This window comes from Python bivittatus, unplaced genomic scaffold (genome assembly GCF_059951505.1).
Source record: "Python bivittatus isolate LINGU-HERP-01145 unplaced genomic scaffold, Pbiv_v1 ctg000700_np1212, whole genome shotgun sequence".
In the NCBI taxonomy this organism is placed as follows: domain Eukaryota; kingdom Metazoa; phylum Chordata; class Lepidosauria; order Squamata; family Pythonidae; genus Python; species Python bivittatus.
In genome coordinates, this window is record NW_028277098.1 from 53,375,422 (window position 1) to 53,396,092 (window position 20,671).

The 20,671-nt window shown below is 39.5% G+C and overlaps 1 protein-coding gene across 2 annotated transcripts; it reads right to left on the bottom strand.

Moving 5' to 3' along the window:
* Positions 1-261: 261 nt before the first annotated feature.
* Positions 262-20,426, bottom strand: SLC6A17 (solute carrier family 6 member 17). 2 transcript variants are annotated; one of them, XM_088153302.1, is made up of 11 exons: positions 20,147-20,426; positions 13,715-13,872; positions 10,235-10,361; positions 9,406-9,587; positions 8,583-8,693; positions 6,913-7,154; positions 6,393-6,585; positions 3,515-3,698; positions 1,916-2,075; positions 1,496-1,658; positions 262-630 (listed from the first exon to the last, which is right to left on the bottom strand). In XM_088153302.1, exons 1-11 carry the CDS (start codon positions 20,424-20,426, stop codon positions 262-264), a joined length of 2,169 nt encoding a protein of 722 aa, XP_088009428.1. The 2 variants fall into 2 exon arrangements, with proteins under 2 accessions (XP_088009428.1, XP_088009427.1); XM_088153301.1 differs by having other exon boundaries at positions 3,515-3,707.
* Between the last annotated feature and the right edge of the window lie 245 nt (positions 20,427-20,671).

Here is a 20,671-nt window from a genome sequence, read left to right on the forward strand (position 1 = left end):
AATACCAATTGGCTAAAATTTCCCTTTTGCCCATAAGATTTATTGCAGTGTCTTATGACTACTATTACTCACTGAGGAACGTTCTGGTATTTCATCTGGAGAGCACCAGAAGGAAAGCTCCTTCCCTTCTCACCTTTTACACTTGATACCATCTACCTCTGATTGCTATGCATGATGGGGAGGTTTTCTAAAGCACAGCTTTCCTTCTCTAGGACCTCTTCTCTTTCACCCAGGAAGTAAGGGAGGGCTGCTGGTTGATGATCACAGTTCAGATTCAGGAGTGGTAGCCATGAGGTACCCACTGCTATAGCGTCCATTGGCAACACTGCTCATTTCCATTGGGGACGTGCTCCCAGGGCCCAGGTAAGAGCGATGCGCAGGCATCGGGGAAGGGGTTTCACTGGGAACTTTGCTCAAGATGAAACGGGTCTCATCATTGTCTTCTAAGTTGGATATGTCCTTCATCATACGCCCCTTTTTGTATGTGACAGACAGAGCATTAGAACCATCTGACACCAGGTGGAACTGGCGGAGGACAAAGACCACAGGCAGAGGAAGGGTGGCCAAGATGATCAGAGACACAAGTAAGGTCATTGCCCATTTGGGGTAATAGAGAAATTTCTCTGTGGCCTGGAAGAAAAAGGAAAAGTGATTTGGCAAGTATTAGTGGTATTATATTAGTGGTATTATCTGAAGCTAATTAGCTTAGGATTGCTTTGGAACCAAGGCAAATATAAAACCATTCCTCATCCCTCACCTTTTAGAGAAGGAACATACTTTGAAAAGGAAATGTTTACATGAATTATACTGCTAACAGAAAACAATTCTCCTTTCTTTCTCTTCATTTCATATATATATAATCTCTTCCTTTTCTGTGTCAGCAATTTGTCTGCTTCCTACTCACTAGACTCTAGGCATCTTACACCTCTAAGAATATAAAAAGATTATTCCATCACTAATATCCATATAATCCTTCTGTACTGTTGACCACTGAAGACCTTCTGTTTGAAAAGTCATATGAAAAAAATGGCTGTTTTCACCACCTACCTAAATATAGGAATTTCCTGCAAAAGGAATAAATGCTTAAATGATTTTTCAAAGTCAGATTCCACATACTGCCCTACCAGAACATAATTCTGGATTACTTTATTTTGAGGATATGAAACTGTGACATGTAAAAATGGTGCCGTCCTGAAGGATTAAATGAAGCAGGAGGAAAATGTCACAGTTCTTTGGACCTCTAAAGTTACAGTCAGTATACTACTGACTATTAAAACAAGAGTTCCTCTTTGGCTTCATGTATATGGGCCCTGATCTAGTATTTACATAAATTCATAAATACATAAAAGTGAGGATCTGAGGCTTTATTATATATTGTTATGCAGTTTATGATCAATCGCTATGCAGCAGCATATGCAAATAACATGAATCAGTTTCATGTTGATGCACAGTTTATGGATTTGAAAATGTTGAGGGGCCTCTTATGCTGACTCACCTCTTCTCTTATCCAGGCACTATAACCTGGTGGATTGACTGCTAGCTGAATTATACTGGCTGTCATCAAGCCAGCCATGCAGATGGGTGAAATGTACTTCCACGTATAAAAGTAGAAGCAGGAAGGTCGGAAACCCAGCATTTCTGTTAATTCTTGCATGAATCTAGAAAGGGAGAAGGAAGAAAACAAACAGGTGAAGCCCAAAGGCCAGATACTGTCTTTTTTATTTCAAATTGGATGGAGAAATTCAATCAAGAACCTTCTCTGGCACTAGAAATCTAAAGAAGAATCGAGAAATCTGAGGATTTCATGATTAAGTAAGCCCATTGTATTAAAAAGTGGGTTTAGAAGCAAAGTATTAAAAGGAGGAAGAAATATTAGAAGATCAGTTCTACTGATTCCCTTTGAAAGGACTCTTACTTCTTGGTACCGTAAATCCAAGCCACAGTAATGTTCTCCAGGATTACCACAAGAGTGAGTGGCAGCGTTGCAGAGTAATCATCAAACATGGTGACGAAATAGTTGCCTGAGCGTTGCACAAAGATCAGACCCACGAAGAAAGCAAAAATGCAACAGCCAACTGTAAGGAGCAGATGACAATTGTCAGCACACATAACTTTCTTTTGGATGCAAGGGCTGTTATGTTGATCTAATTTGCACATTTTGCTATGCTTGTCATATAGATATAACATCAGTGCTGCCTAAAAAAGACAGCACACAAAACAAAATGTCCTAAATAGAAGTTCACAAATCATGGATATAGTTCATACTGTGGAATAAATGAATGCACTTCTATTTTGATATGTGTAGGCATGATAGAATTGGCATGTGCATTCAGTGGTAAAACAGGCAAATGAGTGTGACAAACCAAATGCGAGATCCAACTGACTTTCTTACATGTATGTCACTTCTGCGTAAGAACTATCCTCTTATGTTAAATAGCCCCTCTTCATCCCTATAGAGAGGCCAACTGAAGGCAGAACAGAAGCATGGCATTGAGTTTTCCTGTGTTTAAAAACATGATGTCAATATGTGTGCTTCCCTGAGAGTAAATATCCATTGCAGATAATGGGGATTATTGCCATAGGAATTGCTTCCAAGTAAACATGCAGAAGCTTGTGCTGCAAAATATCATGGGCCATATAACTTATCTTTAGAGAAAGGTGAAATAAATTTTACTATAAATAGGTCTGGAAGAAGCTTGACTTAATGGTATGATGTATTCCAGAGATATCCCTAATTTTACTTAGTGAATCAGCAAAGATGTGGAGTCCTTGGGGTTCTCTGAGCCTGGTTGTTTTCTTGCAAATGTTTCATTACCCGGCTAGGTAACATCTTCAGTGATGTTACCTAGCTGGGTAATGAAACATTTGCAAGAAAACAAGCTCAGAGAACCCCAAGGACTCCACAGTTCAACCCTGAGCTACGTATATTCTCTTCTATCAGCAAAGATGGCCCATTTCACAGCAGTTAAAGATTAGGGATGCTTCAAGCTAAGAATGTGCAGATTGGGTGAACTCAAGGTCACGTTTGGCATGTGGAGAAATGTCCCATTAATATGCTACATTTGGGCTGCTGTTACATATATCCTTTTATCACAGTACATTTCACTGAAACCAGGAAGATTTACTTCCAAGTAAAAATGCATAGAATATGATTAAGAGTCACAAAACCACTTTCCATATGCAGCCCACACCTACTCACCACAAGCTAGCCTGATGAACCGGTCCTTAGTCCGTTTGTTTCCAAATTACATTAGCTATTGCCTCATTATGGTAAAAGTAACTTCCCAGATGCTAAAAGGAAAAAGAGATTCCCTTCTCTTTAAAGTTACAGCGTTGGTGGGTAGCAGTTGGTTACGGTTCTGAATCAGGGTGTTGGGGGAAGAGAAAGGATCCCTGCAACTTATAGGGTGCAGAGTGGTCAGCCTCCAATATATCTCTTGAAGCCACAGGTTTTACAACTGCCCTGCAGTGCTTCTCCGTGAGACTCTTTGCATTTTCCTGAGAAGGACCTTACCTGTTAATGCTTCTTTGCGCACTTTGAACATGTCAATGATGGGTGTGGTGATGCCAGCCATGGTCCCAATCATGCTCCCCAAACCCAGGTTTATCAGCATCAGGAAGAACATCACTGACCAGAAAGGAGAAGCTGGGAAGTGGGTCATTGCTTCTGTGAAAGCTATGAATGCGAGGCCAGTTCCCTGCACTGACTGTATACAAGCCAAAAGAAGATGCTTGTGTTATTCTTGACAGCAGAAAGAGCGTTATAAGAGCAGATGTGCATGCATTCTTGTCAATAGGGTTCTACCTGTAAAACTACAGGCTCTCGGAGCCAAACAGCCAATCACATATCGGCCTCTGGCCTGAATGAGGGGAATTTCCTGCATGGATAAGTAAAGGAAAAAGCAGGCATGTACTGAGGATTGCACAAGCATCTGCTGCTCTCTATATATACATGCTCTGGGAGAGAAGATCAGCTCTGCCTTTATATCGCATGTATATCATAGATATGATGGGATGAGTATTTATTCCTCAGGTTTTCCCCACATCAGCAACTTCATATGATCCAAACACATTTATTCGGTCATGCTCCATAAGTCCCCAACCTTCTTTTTTCAATGGTTATGGAGAAAGGAAACCCACCCACTCCTTCAATAAATGCCAGAATTACAGCCAGCACATTGGGAAAAACTACTACACAGTAAGAAAATTCATGAACTTTCTTCCACATCAGATTTAACATCCAGTGGCATTTTCTTATCATATATGTTTCCACTCAGCATGCTTGAAATGAGTGCTAACGGGGCAACGGATTTCAGAAACCTCGCGACATAAAAACCAGCAACATAATTGTGGGCTAAGGTATCTGCAGTTGTAATACTGCTACAATAAATTATATTAATAACAACAACAAAAGATGTCTGAACATTCTTCTGGATCTATACATGATGTCTCTATGATACAGCAGCAAGATGATTGGTCCCTGCTTTGCTATATATATCCAAGCAGTAGTCTTCAAGAGCACCTGTGGGCTGATTGACATTTTCTTTGGCATCTCCAAAGGAATTCCTTGCCCCACCTGGCTTTATTGTAAACCTTTTGATTAAAAGAATTGTGTGGGAAGCCAGCCTATTTCAGAACAAAATACAACTCTCTTATATCATCTTTCTTTACAAAGATGCCTCTGAATCCGATACATCTGAGACCTTAATCACTGCTTGGAATGAGAGGCCACTATGAGGAATATTCTAGACATCTGTCAGATAAAGTTTCTTAGATCAGGTCTAAGCTAAACTCTGGCTGTGCAAGTCCAGTTGAGTTGACCAATCCATGCCCAGTTATCTGGAATGAATTTGAGTCACTTGGCCCCAAGGGAATGGACAAGTGAGGTGGTTAGACTACAGCTTCAAAGAGCCCTGGAGGAAGATGATTATCTGGATCTCTTTCAGTTAGAGTCAGACCAAGATATAGTGCTGAGACAACACTGGTTGCACTAGCTGATGACCTGTGGAGGGACTGGGATGGTGGGGGTGCATCTATCCTAGCCCTCAGTCTCTCAGCAGCTTTCAATACCACTGACCATGGTAAACTTCTAGATCAACTTAGGGCACTATGAGTGGGAAGCAAGATGTTGCAGTAGTTTTCCTCTTTCTTCTGAGGTCAGTTCTAGTCAGTATTTGGCGGGGGGGGGGAGTTTAGCCCTAAACTCTTAATGTGTGTGGTGCTACTTTCTCTACTCCTATTTAACATCTACATGAGGCCACGAGGTAAGGTCATCCAATGGCAGAGGTTTAGGTATCATCAGTACCTGATTTTATTTTGTTTAAATCACTTAGTAATTGCAGAAAATCATTCTATGGACTTTGCACTTTTCAGTCCACCTATTAAAATAGGCATTCTGAAATTCAAAGCCACAATGAACTGAATCCAGCAACTATATTTTTCTTCCTGGAAGAGGGTTATTTTACAGTATCTTATTTTTTTAATTTAGTTTTAATGAACAGAGTTCTTAACCTTAAGTTGATTCAGTATGAAGATTTTGTTCACAAAAAACTCTGTCAGATCCTTTTAAAAAAAGACTTGTTGAACAAGCCATGACAGTTTGATTCTCACATAATGCTAAGCTAAAAATAAGTAAACAACTTCATGCCTTTGTGTTCAATGTCAGCCAGACTCCAATTGTGCACTGGAAAAATGTAGTCTTGGTGTTTTTGGCCCAGTTTTCTCCACTTCTTCTTCAAGCACTTAGAATAAAAGAGGTGGACCACTAAGCAAAAAATATGAATAAGCTAGGATTCTGGGATTTGATGTGTTTTAAACAAGCCTGGATTTTGGAATTTGTAAATCAAATCATAGTTTCACATTGTGGCTTATTGCTAACATTACATCATGGTTTCTTTCTTGGAATGACCATATTAGGGCTCATCATTATGATAATCAAGCCAATATCAGTACACACACACACACACACACACACACATATATACATATACATACATATACATATATACATATACATATACATATATATATATATATATATATATATATATATATATATAAAATATATATTTGGTTTTAATATTTAGTATACTCTTAAGCTACTTATTCCTACTTTAGTGAATTCTCATCATCACTAGATACTGGTAATCCATTCCACTCTTCTTGCTGATGAGCTTCATGGACTGATATTTATATTCAGAAAGGTCTTTGACATTTGGGCAGTATTTGAGCATATCATCCTCTTCTTCATTCTGGAAGTGATATTGCTTCTCAAGAACTACAATGTGTCCTTTTTCCTGGGCATGTAGATCGTCTCTTTGTTTTCAAAGGAATTAAGATGGCTCTACTGAGACCCATCATTTTGGATCCAAAATGCCAGGCTTTAAACATACCTTGTTAAGCTCATCTTCTAGCAGGCAGGGATCCAATCCCAGCTTCTCGAATTGATCCTTCTTCACTGTCTTTATCACAGCATACATTTCAGTATAATCCTTGGCTGTGAGATGGGAGAAGTTCACTTGGGGTGGTATCAGAGCATGGCTGAGGATATTTGTGTTCAGATAACCCAGGATCTTCTCAGCATTCCTACAACAGAAAAAGTAGATACAGAGACATTCCCTGGGGTTTAAACATACGATGAAAGCCACCCTCTCTCTGCAAAATAAGCCATCAATTTTTGCAGCTGATGTAGAATTAGTTTTATTGCTCCATAACACTTTCTTCAGAAACTGTATGATGAAAAGCTCTCTTCTCAATTTTGCTGTAAACTCCAGATACCCACCCAGTTGGAGGAGAATGATAGGTTATTGAAATTTCAAACCAGAATGAAGTTGCGCTTAAGAAATGACAGCTTCCCAGAATGTAGAGTCCCCTATCCAAACCACCTGGAGAGAGACAGAAGGTGGTACTTACTCAATAACACACTTCTCATTCATAACATTGGCTTTGAAGCCCAGCACAGCAAAAACAACCAATGTGGCCAAGATGGAAGTAAAGAAATTGATGAAGGAGACAAGGGCTGCGTCGAAGTGGCAGTTATTGTCCTGCTTATTGTAACTGGAAAAAGCAATAACTCCACCAAAACCCAGTCCAAGGGCAAAGAAGACCTGGGTGGCAGCTTCTCTCCATACTTGGAGATCCAACATTTTATCAAGCTGCAAAAAAGAGAGAGACAGAGAGAGAGAGTCCAAGTCATCCCTGCATCTTTGTTGGTCATCAGGGAAACACCTGGTACAACCTATAAACAAAGAGCAAGATTGTATGTATATTTTGTTTATACGCTGGCAAGAGGCCCATAACTTTCTCCTCTGCCAGTGGAACTATGGATGACAGTGAGCAAATCCAAAGAACACTGGGCATTTTTAAGATCCATCAAAATCAAGCAATTACTTGTTTGGAGTGTTCATATATTCATGTTGCCCAAGAAATTATATTCTCTGGGCAGCTTACAATCATAAAATATACATTATTTTTATATGATGCATTTTTATTTGATGAATTACAACTGCGCTCTTTTATCAGTATTTTATTGTTACCCACTGGAGCACTATTTAGCTATAAATAGCCATAAAATTACAAATTGTAAAATAAAGTTGTCAGTGAACCAGTTTCACAGCTAAACTAAAAATAAAGGTTACACAAAGAATACTGTCGTAAATAAGATAATATAAGAGGACCGAGTTTCAGATTCAATTCCCCAAAAATGCCTCAATTCCAAAATTCTACTCAGGAGTGCAAACATAGCCCTAGCTGGTGACTCTCTCAAAATTGCATCTTTCCAAGGTCATACAGCTACCCTCCACAGCTGGCACACAGTCCCAGAGAAGGATGATGTCTGCTTTAGGTAATTGCAGATATGATCTACCTTGACAGTCCTGGGCATTCCAAAACATCTTTTTGAAATGGAATAAAAGCATCCCCATGCGATATAAAAAACACTCCTAGTGCCGCAGATATTTCCATAAGGAAGATGCTAACATTCTGGGATAATATCCAACAACTAAATGATTATTCCTACATATCTGACACATTCCAAAATGGGAAAGGAATGCCTTAAGGCACAACTAAGACTAGAGAGAGAAAATCCCCCTTAATTTTTAAGTACGCTAGTGATCTTCTGAAGGCCTTTCTCCCTCAGCCTCCTCTACTTCATAGGGTAAATATAAAGATATATAGTGGGGTATCTTAACCCCCCCCCCTTCTTGGAGGAAATGCAGTATTAAAATGTAATTAATAAGTAAAATGTGCAACTTATTATCTCTACAAAAATGCAAATATTCTGTGAGCATCTCTCCTGTCTAAGCTAAAGGTGTTAGATTGAATGGTAAGTATAATGGTCTTAGATAGCCAGTTTGGTGTTGTGGTTAAGGCACCAGGCTAGAAAGCAGGAGACTGTGAGTTCTAGTCCCACCTTAGGTATGAAGCCAGCTGGGTGACTTTGACCCAGTCACTCTCTCTCAGCCCTAGGAAGGTGGCAATGGCAAACCACTTCCAAAATCTTGCCAAGAAACTGCTGGGATCAATCTGGGCAGTCGCCTGGAGCCAACACTGACTCAAAGGCATTTTTTAAAAAAAGGTCTTACCTTAGGAGTGAACATATGCAGAATCCCATCTACTGCCCCTCTCAGAAGCAAGCCCCGGACCAGGAAACAGATCAATACCACATACGGAAAGAGAGAGCTGAAATACATCACCTACATGAGGGAGAGGATGTGATATAAATCAGCGGTAGCACTGATAGGCACCAAGGCCATCTTTTTCTGTAAAAACGTTGGGAACTTCAATTTGATGAGACTAGGAAAATTATCTGCTAGACATTCTTAGCCTTCCCTTGCAAACAGAACTATGATTTCCAGAAGGGCAGTCCACTAGACTGAGAAACTGAAAAACATCTCAGAAGAAGATGATGGCAAACCACTTCCATACTGTTGCCAAAAAGTCAGGATGGGCATGTCTATACATTCCCCAGAAATCAAGCTTGTAATCCTTGTTGAAATAAGAGTTATGGAGTCTTGTGGCATTTTAAATATGAATAAATGCATAAGGTCCATACACTGGTGAAGTAGGTTATAGTCCACAAAAAATTATGTTACAATAAATGTGTCCATTCATATTATAATACATTTGTTCAAGACCTCTAGTACTTTAAATCAAGCTATCTAATTGGAATGAACATTGGACACTGCTGAATACAACCCATTGTTGCCATGGGCTGCTCACATGCTTGTCTTTTAGATGTCTACCGAAAAGCACAGGACCATACTTGTACTTGGCAGCTGGGTAGACAAAGTCTGCATGTTTCCCTTCACTTGAATGTTCTGGATGTGTAGCAGTGACTGCTGAATTATGGTCTTAAAAGAAGGGTATCAGTTAGTTGCAGAAGTCCTGTTCTCCCACGGCACTTACCTTTCCCGAGGATTGGATTCCTTTGATCATGGCCAAGCCCACAATGCTCCAAGCTGCCAGCAGACATAAGGTCATTCTCCAGTTAAGCCCACCACTCTCTGAAATGGAGTTGGAAATGTCCAGGGCATTGCGATACCAGAAGAAAGTAGTTGCAGAGCTTTTGTCACATTCCGGTTCCACAGCTACAGAGGATAAGAACTTGGGTTGAGTACATTATGTACAAACCTTTGCTTTGGCATTTTACAGTGACATGCCTAAGTTGTAGCTAAAGGAGATAGAATTTATTTATTTAGTGGCTAAAGAGAACTGGCGCATAGGACACATCAGGAAAGATGCCTAAGATCTTTTTCAGAAATGGAGGTGGGGAGAATGTTGCTATCCAAAATTAAAGGTTGAATAAATTGGGTGATTTATACTCACTATAAAAGATTCATCTATGTGCTGGGAGATGTTCAAAGTCTATTAAACGCTCCATTAACTTCCAAAATGTCTCTGTTGCATCCTTTGGAAACTATCTATGTCTTGCTAGCTAATACAATTTCTTATTCCAGCAGGTTGAAATAGACTTGAGCTATTGTCATTTCTTGGAATGGAAGAGCGAGTAACATTATTACTATGAGATACAGGGCAAATTAATATTTTGTGCTCCTCAATGATGGAAGAAGAAAGTGAGCACATCCCACCCCTCCATGTGGCATTAACAGTAAGCAGCATTAAGTACTATTTCAACAATTATCTTCATTGCAGTTCTAATAAAAAGTATACAATTATAATGAAAGTTTGCCCGATCTCTCTCCCATATAGAAAGCGGCAAAAACTGGCTACTCACTTGCCACTGAGCCATTTTTTAAGACAGGACATTCACTCCAAGGTAAAGGATACTGGAAGGATTTGAAAAAGTAGAAGATGCTCCATCCAATGATCACATTATAATAGAGTCCAACAAACAAGCAGACCTGGTAAAAGGAGATTGAAACCATGTCTGGATCCTATATAATAATACATCGTTCAAACAAAGGTAGAGGACATACTAAAGTGAACCCCAGGAAATGGCCAATTTAATTGTCAGATTCAGCAAGGATAGTTTTATGAACATATTTAATCTCCAAGTTACCTGGAAGCACTCATATGCCAAGAGAGTGCTCCCAAAGAACCTGCTTAATTCCAGTGGCTGTAGACCATGATGTTTTCATTCAGCTGATGGCATAGATCTACGTCATCCATTGAAATAAATAGAGCAGTATACATGGGCAAGAAATATGACTGTACATTAAATGTGACATAGAAACTCATCTGGGTGTTGATGTATTTCTTCCTTTGGATATGTGAATAATTTTGAATCAGAACTTTCCCAGAAAGCAATTGTGGAATTAATTCAGTGCAGTAAATTACATGTTGCCACAGAATCCCTTTGTGTACAGACATTTAGCCCACTGTAGTGTATGCATCCTTAACCAACATTTCTTTGGTTTAACATGGTCATAGAATGATCTGATTGGAAGGTTTTATTATAAGAATTTCCCATTTGCCAGCTGCTCAGTGATTTTCAGAAAGGAGTAATCCAGTAGGGGATCCTCTACCTTATGGCACTCCTGTGGAATACTCATTGAAAAGATGGCAACCATCAAAAGACATAATTGCTCTTGAGCTACATATAAAATTTGAGCATGCAAGATAAGAAAATAAGCAGAAACGGAAGTTTATCTTGACTAAAATTTGATGACCTTGATCCTATTGCCATTAGATCAAAAGGGAAAAGTGATAAATGTTGAATAAAGCAGAAAAATGATAATTTGAAAAGGTGAATCATTCCATTTTGTACTAAATTCAGTCCTCATGTTTTTAGTTAAGTTGAATTTAATACAAAATAGCAAGAAAGTGTAGTATGGGAGATAAAATGCAACAAGCAACTCTCTTTGAATACATTATTCTGATAATGCTCAAATAACTGTAAGTTGTACTTTTATGAAAGAGATTTTAGCTGGAAGTTAAAGGTATTAAATCAAGGAACTCGTGCACAGCTTCACAAGCTGCAGTCTTTTCTATTGAAAAATAGCTGTTCTCCACCAAGGCCAGTCTCCTAATGAGCTGAGTTCCTACATTAACTGCAATTTATATAATATTGCAAAATCCAACAGAAGATCTTGCAAAATGATCTCAAACATGATTCTTTGCTTTGTCATAATTCCCCTTGTTTTCAGCATTACAGGTAGTCCCTGGGTTAAGAACACCCAGGTTACAGATAACCCACAGTTAAGAACAGTGTCTATTGTACTCAATTGTACATCTCCATCCCAGGTGAGGTAAGTGATGCCGTGACCACCCTTTCGTGGTGCCTGGAGGCTGTAAGGGTCTGGATGGGGAACAACAGGCTTCAGCTGAACCCTGGTAAGACAGAGTGGCTGTGGGTTAATGGCTCCTCTGTATCCAGGACTTTGTCATCCTTGGTGCTGGATGGGGTAGCACTGTCCCAGACAGACACAGTGTGTAATTTGGGGGTCCTTCTGGACTCACGGCTCCTGCTCAAAGAGCAGATGGTAGCTGTGGCCAGGAGGGCCTTTGCACAACTTTGGGTTGTGCATCAGTTACGCTCTTTCCTGGATCGGGATGCCTTCGAACAGTCACTCATGCCCTTGTTATCTCCCATATAGACTACTGAAATGTGCTGTACATGGGGCTACCCTTGAAGAGTATCCAGAAGCTACAGCTGATCCATAATGCAGCTGCACGGGCTATTTTGGGAGCCCCAAGAAGGATCCATATAACACCGTTGCTCCACGAGCTGCATTGGGTACCAGTTTGCTTCTGAGTCCAATTCAAGGTGTTGGTTATCACCTTTAAAGCCCTACATGGCATGGGACCAGGTTACCAGAGGGACCGCCTCTTCCCCATGACTTCAACCCTTCCCACCTGATCACACAGGGCATGCTCCGTACCCCCTCGGTAAAAGAGCTCCAACTAGCGGGGTCCAGAAGGCGGACCTTCTCTACTGCAGCCCCTACTCTTTGGAATATCTTGCCCCCAGAAGTGAGATTGGCCCCCTCACTCCTGACCTTCTGGAGGGATTTGAAGACCTGGCTCTGCCATCTGGCCTGGGGTGGGGAGGGAAGATATCAGGTGTGGGGATGGCTAGCCCCTTAGAGGCCTGGCATTTGCTGCTCTGAACCATCGGCCTCCTGGACTCTTTCTTTTTTAGTAATTGTTTTGTATAGGTTTTATGTAATTGTATTTTTATTTGTTTTAATGAATTGTGAGCTGCCCAGAGTCCCCCATTAGGGGGAGATGGGCGGGGATAAATTTAATTAATAAATAAATAAATAAATAGTAGCAAAATTCAAGTTAAATACACAATGATTCGAGTTAAATATACAATGGTTCGAGTTCATTACACAATACTACTTATACAGTATTATACAATAATACTGTTCTGGCTTACATACAAATTCGACTTAAGGACAGACCTTGGGAACAGAACTTGTTCTTAAACTGGGTACTACTTGTATTTATTTATTTATTTTTAGATCGTCCAGCAAGATCATGTTTCTTTTGCCTCTGTTAAGCTGCTAGACATTTTAGGTATTTCATTTAGAAATAAATGCTTTTCAGGATCACTCATAACATTTCTCCAAGATCTGCACTGAATTCTTGGGGCGGTAATATACTGTTACAAGGTTGTTTACAAGTCAGAAGATAGAGCACATTTTATAAAATGTCCCCAACCTAAATGGCTTATTTTTTTCTTATGCTAGCAGCCTACTTATTTCCTAACTTCCTAATCAGAAAAATGGGCTTTTAGGAGAAGGCTATGAATGTTGATACACACAAGTAGAACATATTACACATTTAACTTTGATAGTATTCCCTTGATCCTGTTATGCAGCTTTTTGCTTGTTTGTCTTACGAGCCAGCATAGGATGGAGTTGCAAAAAAAACAAAACAAAAAAAACCCTACCCAGGTAACCCAAACTTCTTAAATTTTAGAAGTAGAGTTTATTGAGATGATCTTTTCTTTTCTTTTCTTTTCTTTTCTTTTCTTTTCTTTTTTCTTTTCTTTTCTTTTCCTTTCCTTTTCCTTTTCCTTTTCCTTTTCCTTTTCCTTTTCCTTTTCCTTTTCCTTTTCCTTTTCCTTTTCCTTTTTGGCTGCTCCTGTTAGATAACTGGGAATTAGCAGTTTTGGTCCATCTACTGTAAATCATGCACACGTTTACCAACAGATCCAGACCCTCTCTTTTGCAAAACCACCTACATATTATCCACCCATCTGCAGCACAGGCATTGATAAGACATACAATCCCATCCAAGCACTCACTAAGCAGCTGGCAAACCCGATGCCGCCTAATCGAGGGCAGATGTAATTCCACACTCCTATGCTGCCCCGGCGGATTCTCTGCCCTACAGCCAGTTCCAGGAAAAAGAGGGGGAGCCCAATCAGGATGAGCAGGACCAAATATGGGACGAGATAAGCACCTGAAAGGGAAAAGAAAGTTTCGTTAGAGATGTTATTTCTTTTTCTGACCCTGAACAACCTGAGGCAGACTGAATAGCACGCATGGGGGGAAAGGTTTAAAGACCCATCTGGGGTTTCAGACAGTAAGCGGCTTTGGTCTGGCACTTCAGAACGAGGCCGCATTTTTGTTCAGCTCTGAAACAAAACCTTCAGAGTTTCACACCTTTTTTTATGGAGAAATAAACACATGGCACAACATTTTTGTTTCTGTTTTAAAATGGCAGACTTGGATCATTGAACCCTCTCTGAGGGAATGACATCTAGATAAAAACAGGCAGGGAGATGTACTGTAGATTTTCTGAAAAGAGAAGGAAATTCACATCAAGACTGAAAGGAAAAGTTTTATGCTAAATCAAGGTGGTGGTTTTTTTTTATTTTAAATATTTCTTGTAATTCATGCTAATTATTGTTCTGTGAATTGCAAGGTGGGGGGCAGGCCTTCTCAATTGTTATATCCCTTTTTTTCTTTTTTTTTTTGGCATCCTTCCTTAAATCCAACCAGCCCCAGCCCTGCTGGGATTTACAAAAGCCATTAAAACCTGACTGTTTCAACAGATTTTAGGGGCAGATACGTTATGAGGTTGCTCCCTCTTGCAGTTGGGATGGTTTGCTTAATGGAATTTTAATTGTTCCTTGATGCATTCTGGATGTTGTTTGTTACGATTTAATTGGTATTTCACTGTTTTTAGTACTAGGGTTGGATAATGGATATATAAGCCACTCAGGGTCTGTAATGATTTCCGCAGCATATAAGCCATATAGATGGGTGGATGGATCAGCAAGCTTTTGACAATAAATGTACATGCCTATTGGAAAGGCTGCCATCAGCTTTCATTTTCAGACAGACATTCAATGAATGTGCTAAGCCATCATATGCTTTGTTTGGTTCTGACTCAGCACAATGTACATTGTATACATATTTCGTAGCTTAGCATATGGTGTGAGCCCAGCCAAATGTGATTTGTTTAATAAATGATGGTTAAGCAAAATATTGTTCAGCGTGGTATCTGAGCCAGTCAGCGTCCTTATCAACCTCACATCTACCATAATCGTATGCTGCCTTTTGCATTTATAGTTCCCACAGCAGCTATATGCTGAGAAAGAACAATTCCTGGAAGTGCTGGATGAAACTTCTTCATAAAAGACTCTTTAAACAGCAGCACTATCATTCTTAGGTTAAGTGGACAGATTGGAATTAACTGGTTGGTTGAGAAATATAAATAGCTGATCAGAAAATCTAAAAATACTCCCCACATTAATATTCCAAGCACATTCAACATCAGCAGGATTTTAAAACCTCCCTTACTTTCAGTAAGCCAGATAGGCAGCTTGGGAAAAAAATAAATAAGGACATCCCCATAACACTACTGATTTAATGCTTGACACAGTTGTGAGTGAGCTAACCCCACACCCCAAATCTTTCTTACCACTGTGTCAGCTCCAAACATGTTGTATCTGATAAAAAGTCCCACTGACCAAACAAATGACAGCCTATTTTCCCCATGGCTGCAGGAAAACAATATAACCGCTGAAATACCTTCTAAAGCAGTGTTTCTCAACCTTGGCAACTTTAAGATATGTGGACTTCAACTCCCAGCATTCCCCAGCCAGCATGGGAATTGAAGTCCACATATCTTAAAGTTGCCAAGGTTGAGAAACACTGTTCTAAAGCACAACCCTCTACATCAGTACTGGTACTATCTGAAATAATCAGCATAAAACTTCCTACAGCAATAAGACCACCATTCATTGCTAAGCTGCTTCGTACTTTGATCAATGCTGAATGAAAGGGCCAATCAAATTTCTATGCACGTGTGCAGAAACATACTATATAAATCCTCCTTCCCAAAAGCTGTGCTTGGAAAACAGTTACTGTATATGACTAGGTTCCTTCTTAATACAACAGCACTCTCTGGTGGACCACCAATGAGCAGTCAGCCAGAAATGTGGACAACAATAAAGGAGGTCTGTGGCTAAAGTGGGTTCCACAGGTCAGGACCACACATAGCTAGAGGCCCATAAATTGAAAACACCTGGATAAACATATTTTTAAAATGGTGTTACAGATGAAGCTTTGTGATAGCCTAATATTCAACCCAGAAAGGCTGAAGCACAACATTCAGGACAAGGCCAGTACAATTTTATTCAGGTACAGTCAATAAAATTGCTCTTAGATAAGTGCCGGTGTGTTTGCACCTTGTATTATTAATGTAAAGTCCTGACTCTCAGTTTTTAAATATTAAAGAAAATCTTAGGGTGGCTAATAATAAATATGGTTTAAAATCAAAACACTCGAAAATAGAACCAGTAACCAATGATTCACAGCAAACTAACGATCTAATTCCATGCATCTCCTATCATTAGTGAAGCATAGTCTGTTAGGACTGTGGTCCAAAAGAATAAAATGAGCATCAATAGTACAGGTGATCAAGCACAAGTTTAAAAAAGGAAAAGAAAACTGTAGATATTTTCAGCAGAGAAAAACAAAATCACCATTCATCAAAAGGTCTGATATTAAAAAAGAAGCCTGGATCTGAATCTAAAAGTTAACAAGGAAGGTGCCAGGTGAACTCACCTGGGCAGAATATTTCATAAAGCTTCAAATACACATGACACGACAATCTAACAAAGATTCTGAACTTGCTCAGGGTCCAGATGGCAAACTGTCCTAAAACCTCTCTATCTTCTTCAAGTCCGTGATGGGAAAAATGATGACATAAATGCAGGAATAATTTTACAACAAGTAAAACAAGAACATTCCAGCAGCCCAATATGCTAAGAAGATCAGAATTTCAAAGACATTCTAAGAAATCTGTAATCAGATAAACTCTAGAATCAGGTACAAGTTCTAAGGACAGATCAAAGGAGTACTGTATTGCAGAGGATCAGCAGCTACAACTAGCAGATACAAATTTGGGATGCACATTCAGGTATTCAGCTGAGCAACTGAGTTGCTTTGTTTCACTGAAATGTCCAACCAATGCAGCACCGTTTTGTCAGGTCTTGAGCACAGAGTGTTCTAGAAAAATTGGCCCAGGGCCACACACACTTTCAGAAGAAAGCTGTTCTCTCTATGCAACATATGTATATTTGATTATGCATGAAAACAATTTGAATGTTTCAGAACAAAAATGACATCACCTACCAAAATTAACTATGCTCGTTACAAAAATAATGAAAATTATTTTATAATGTGAATTACAAAACACAATGCGCCAACATTTCTTGAAAAAAAGAATCTTGTCCTATGTTGCTCCCACCTAATAAAATGCATTTCCTCTGGAGATATGTTTGAACCACTTTCCCACCACACACACCCAGCTTTTAGAATATCTGTGGTTTTGCAAGGTAAAAATATTGATACATATTGAAAAAATTCAATATTTTTCACTTTTAGCATGTGTTACTTTTTAAGGAAGGTTACAATTCAAACAAATGAGGTTCTCCCCAAAATTCAAATGGCTCCCACTCTACTAACATTCCAAAGAGCCCTAAAGACCTGGCTCTTTGCCCAGGCCTTTGGCGAGGATGACCAAGGCCCTTTTCTTCCTTTTTCTTCCCCTCCAACTTTGTTTCCTTTGCCATCATTGTTTTTTGGTCTTGTGCTGCTTTTGTGTGGGGTTTTTGCATTGTTTTTTGTTCCTAAATATTTTTTAACAATTGTAAACCACCCAGAGTTGTTGGGAGGCAGGGGGCATATAAATTTAATAAATTATTATTGTTGGCTGCACAGTGAACCAGATGTTTAGATTGGATTTGGCATTTTTATTCACCAATCGAGTCCTTCCCAAGGACCTGGGATAGGCAGATGACGTTTGATGATGTTAAAGGTAATTTGACTTGTTGCAGGATGTAAGCTGTTATAAATATAATAAATCATCATCATCATCATCATCTGTCACCCCACCCTTCCTACCTGGGTTTGTGGCTGGTGCCAAACTTGAAATCCAGGTAGGCTTATCTCTCAGATGGGAACTCCTTGCTCTTGGCCCACCCAAGTCTTGATTATCATGCCAGCTCAGCTCCTTCATCCACAATCAGAACACTGATAAGGGCAGTCTTGTGATATACAGACTTGGAATAATGTAGCAGCAGCTGGAGCCCAAAGCCATCAAGGACCTGATGACCTGGCCTGGGGGGATGAATACAGAGGGCTGGAGGGTAGAACAGGTCTCAGACACAGGCCCCATCTTCCCCATGAGCAGCCCACCCTCAGCTTCTTCCATATCTCCCCAGCATCTCCTTCCCCACCACCAAATCAATGGATGAGGTTCCATGCTTAGCAAAGTGCCACCGATTATGTACATATATGGGCATAAATATGTTTGTGTGGATATAGATATATATATAGATGTATGTATGTGTATGGGTATGTGGAAAGAAAGAAAGAAAGAAAGAAAGAAAGAAAGAAAGAAAGAAAGAAAGAAAGAAAGAAAGAAAGAAAGAAAGAAAGAAAATCATTGGTGTGCCACACTATAATCAGCAGACTGTCAACAGGATTGCAGGCTTTTGTCAAAATGACTAAAGCAGCCCTGCAGAGGGGCAAGACAGCATGTGACATCACATATGTCCTGATGCCATCATACAAATGACATACTGTATGTCATTTGCATAATGATAATTATATCATAATAAGCTTGTGTCATTTGTGGGATGACATGATGTGTGAGGCATCATTGGGGCTTCTACTGGATGCCTATTTACTGAACTCTAGTTAACCTACTAGCCTTAAAAAGACTGTAAAATAAATCAAAACAAAAGGAAAGTGTTCAAAATTAAAATATTCATCTCTATACTTCTGGTGAAGAGTAGCATGAAAACACGAGCAATCACTTTCTCTTCTCCCAATCCCCCTGCTGAAAATTTAATCTTTCCTTGTCTTTGACATTCATCAATAATCATACAATACTAAGGGGAAAAAACCAAAGACAAGGTAGGGAAAGAGCACAGAGCACAACTTCTGAAATTCTTCCCCATCCTCTTATCATCAGTGGCTATAGGAAGCACCCATATTTTCTTTTGCATAACATAGTAGTATGATCCAGCCCATTTTCAAACTTGATCTTTTTTTTTTTTGCAGGCTTCTCCCACCAAATTTGGTTCCATCCTGGTTCTGGAGAGTTTTGGAGAATTATCCTGCTGACAGAGTCCTGAGCCATAATTTATTTCCAACAGTCCAGGGGGTTCGAGAGAATAAAAAGGAATCACACCATAGAAAATACGTTGGTTAAAAGATGATGGATCATAAGCTATATCTGAAATATAAACTAAACAACTAAGTTAATATTGTGTAATACAACTAACTTGACAAATTTAAATCGCTAGAAGACTGGACTGAATACATGAAATGATTACCTAATTTACAAGAGAGTCTTTAACAAAGAGGGCTTATTTAAATATTTCTGAGATAATCGTGATTTGATTTGTTTTCACCATGGCTTTGTGTGTGTAATCAAAGAATGACCAATAAATCAAGCAAGATGTCTTCTGTTGGTTCAGATACTGTTTTTACCAAGAAAGTAGTAAACAAATAAGGGACTTGCTTGCTGTGCATGATGGAATCACAAAGTAATCTAGATAAATAATCTGATTTAGGGTAACAGCTTCTATTTGCCTATTTGATGAGTCCTCTTGATCATATAAGGATATCAGATATGAGGATATCTGGAGCTGGTTGTGGGGCATCCCAAGGGGATGATTGAGGCACTGGGTTTTTGTTTTTTTTATTTTATGGTTTTATGGTTTATGATTTTATAGTCATTGGTTTTTATTGTTGTGAGCCACCCAGAGTTGTGTTTATGATGGGCAGCCATACAAACATTTTAAATAAATAAAATAAAAAAATACAAACTAAGTACAAGAAAATCCTATACACTTTAACCATACACTTAAAGTAATGTATTTTACCATACAGTCAAGAGCTGCATGATAGATTATACATTTTACCTGCTTTTACAGAGAAGGCTGGAAAAGATTCCCATCTGAAACTGGAGAGTTCCTGCTAGGTGGCCTAAGGATGGGGAATCTCAGGTCTTTCAGATATTGTTAAAGCACAGACCACAAAACCTGATCAAACCACCCAATAATGGATGATGGGTGTACATGTGTAGTTTAATATGACATGAGAATCATGGTTTTCAAGCCAAAATATGCTCCTTTCCTCTACATTAGAGCAAGGAAGCAGAACAGATGTCTTCTCTGTTGAGCATTGTTTCTTCTTCCTTGGTCACTTACCTCCACCATTCTTTTGGCACAAGTATGGGAACCGCCACACATTCCCCAGGCCCACAGAGTAGCCTATCTGAGCCAAAATGTACTGTAGCTTGTTGTTCCATGCTGGCCTGTCCTCATCTGCTTCCTCTCCAACCTGCTGCTTGTTCCAGTTTTCTGAAGCCACATTTAAGACACTGTGTCTGTAGTCCACAGGCTCCTCCAGGGCCAGTAGATCAGCCACTGATTCGGTGACAGGCTCATTGCTCTGTTCTCGCTGAGTTACTTTGCTGCTCTTAGGCATTGAGATGGTCTGACGTAGCCACTTATACACTAAGTACAGATTTACTGAGGCCAGATGGAATAAGAATCTAAAAGGGCAAGTGCTGGCTTTGGTGATAAGACCTCAGATCTGAGTCATCTGTGTGAGACCTGCAAAATAGTACAAAAAGGAAACCAAGTTAAAATAGGGTCTATGTCCACTTTCTTCGCTGCTGACCTATCCATGTGTGCTTCATCATTCTTCAATCACACAGTGCAGAAATGGAC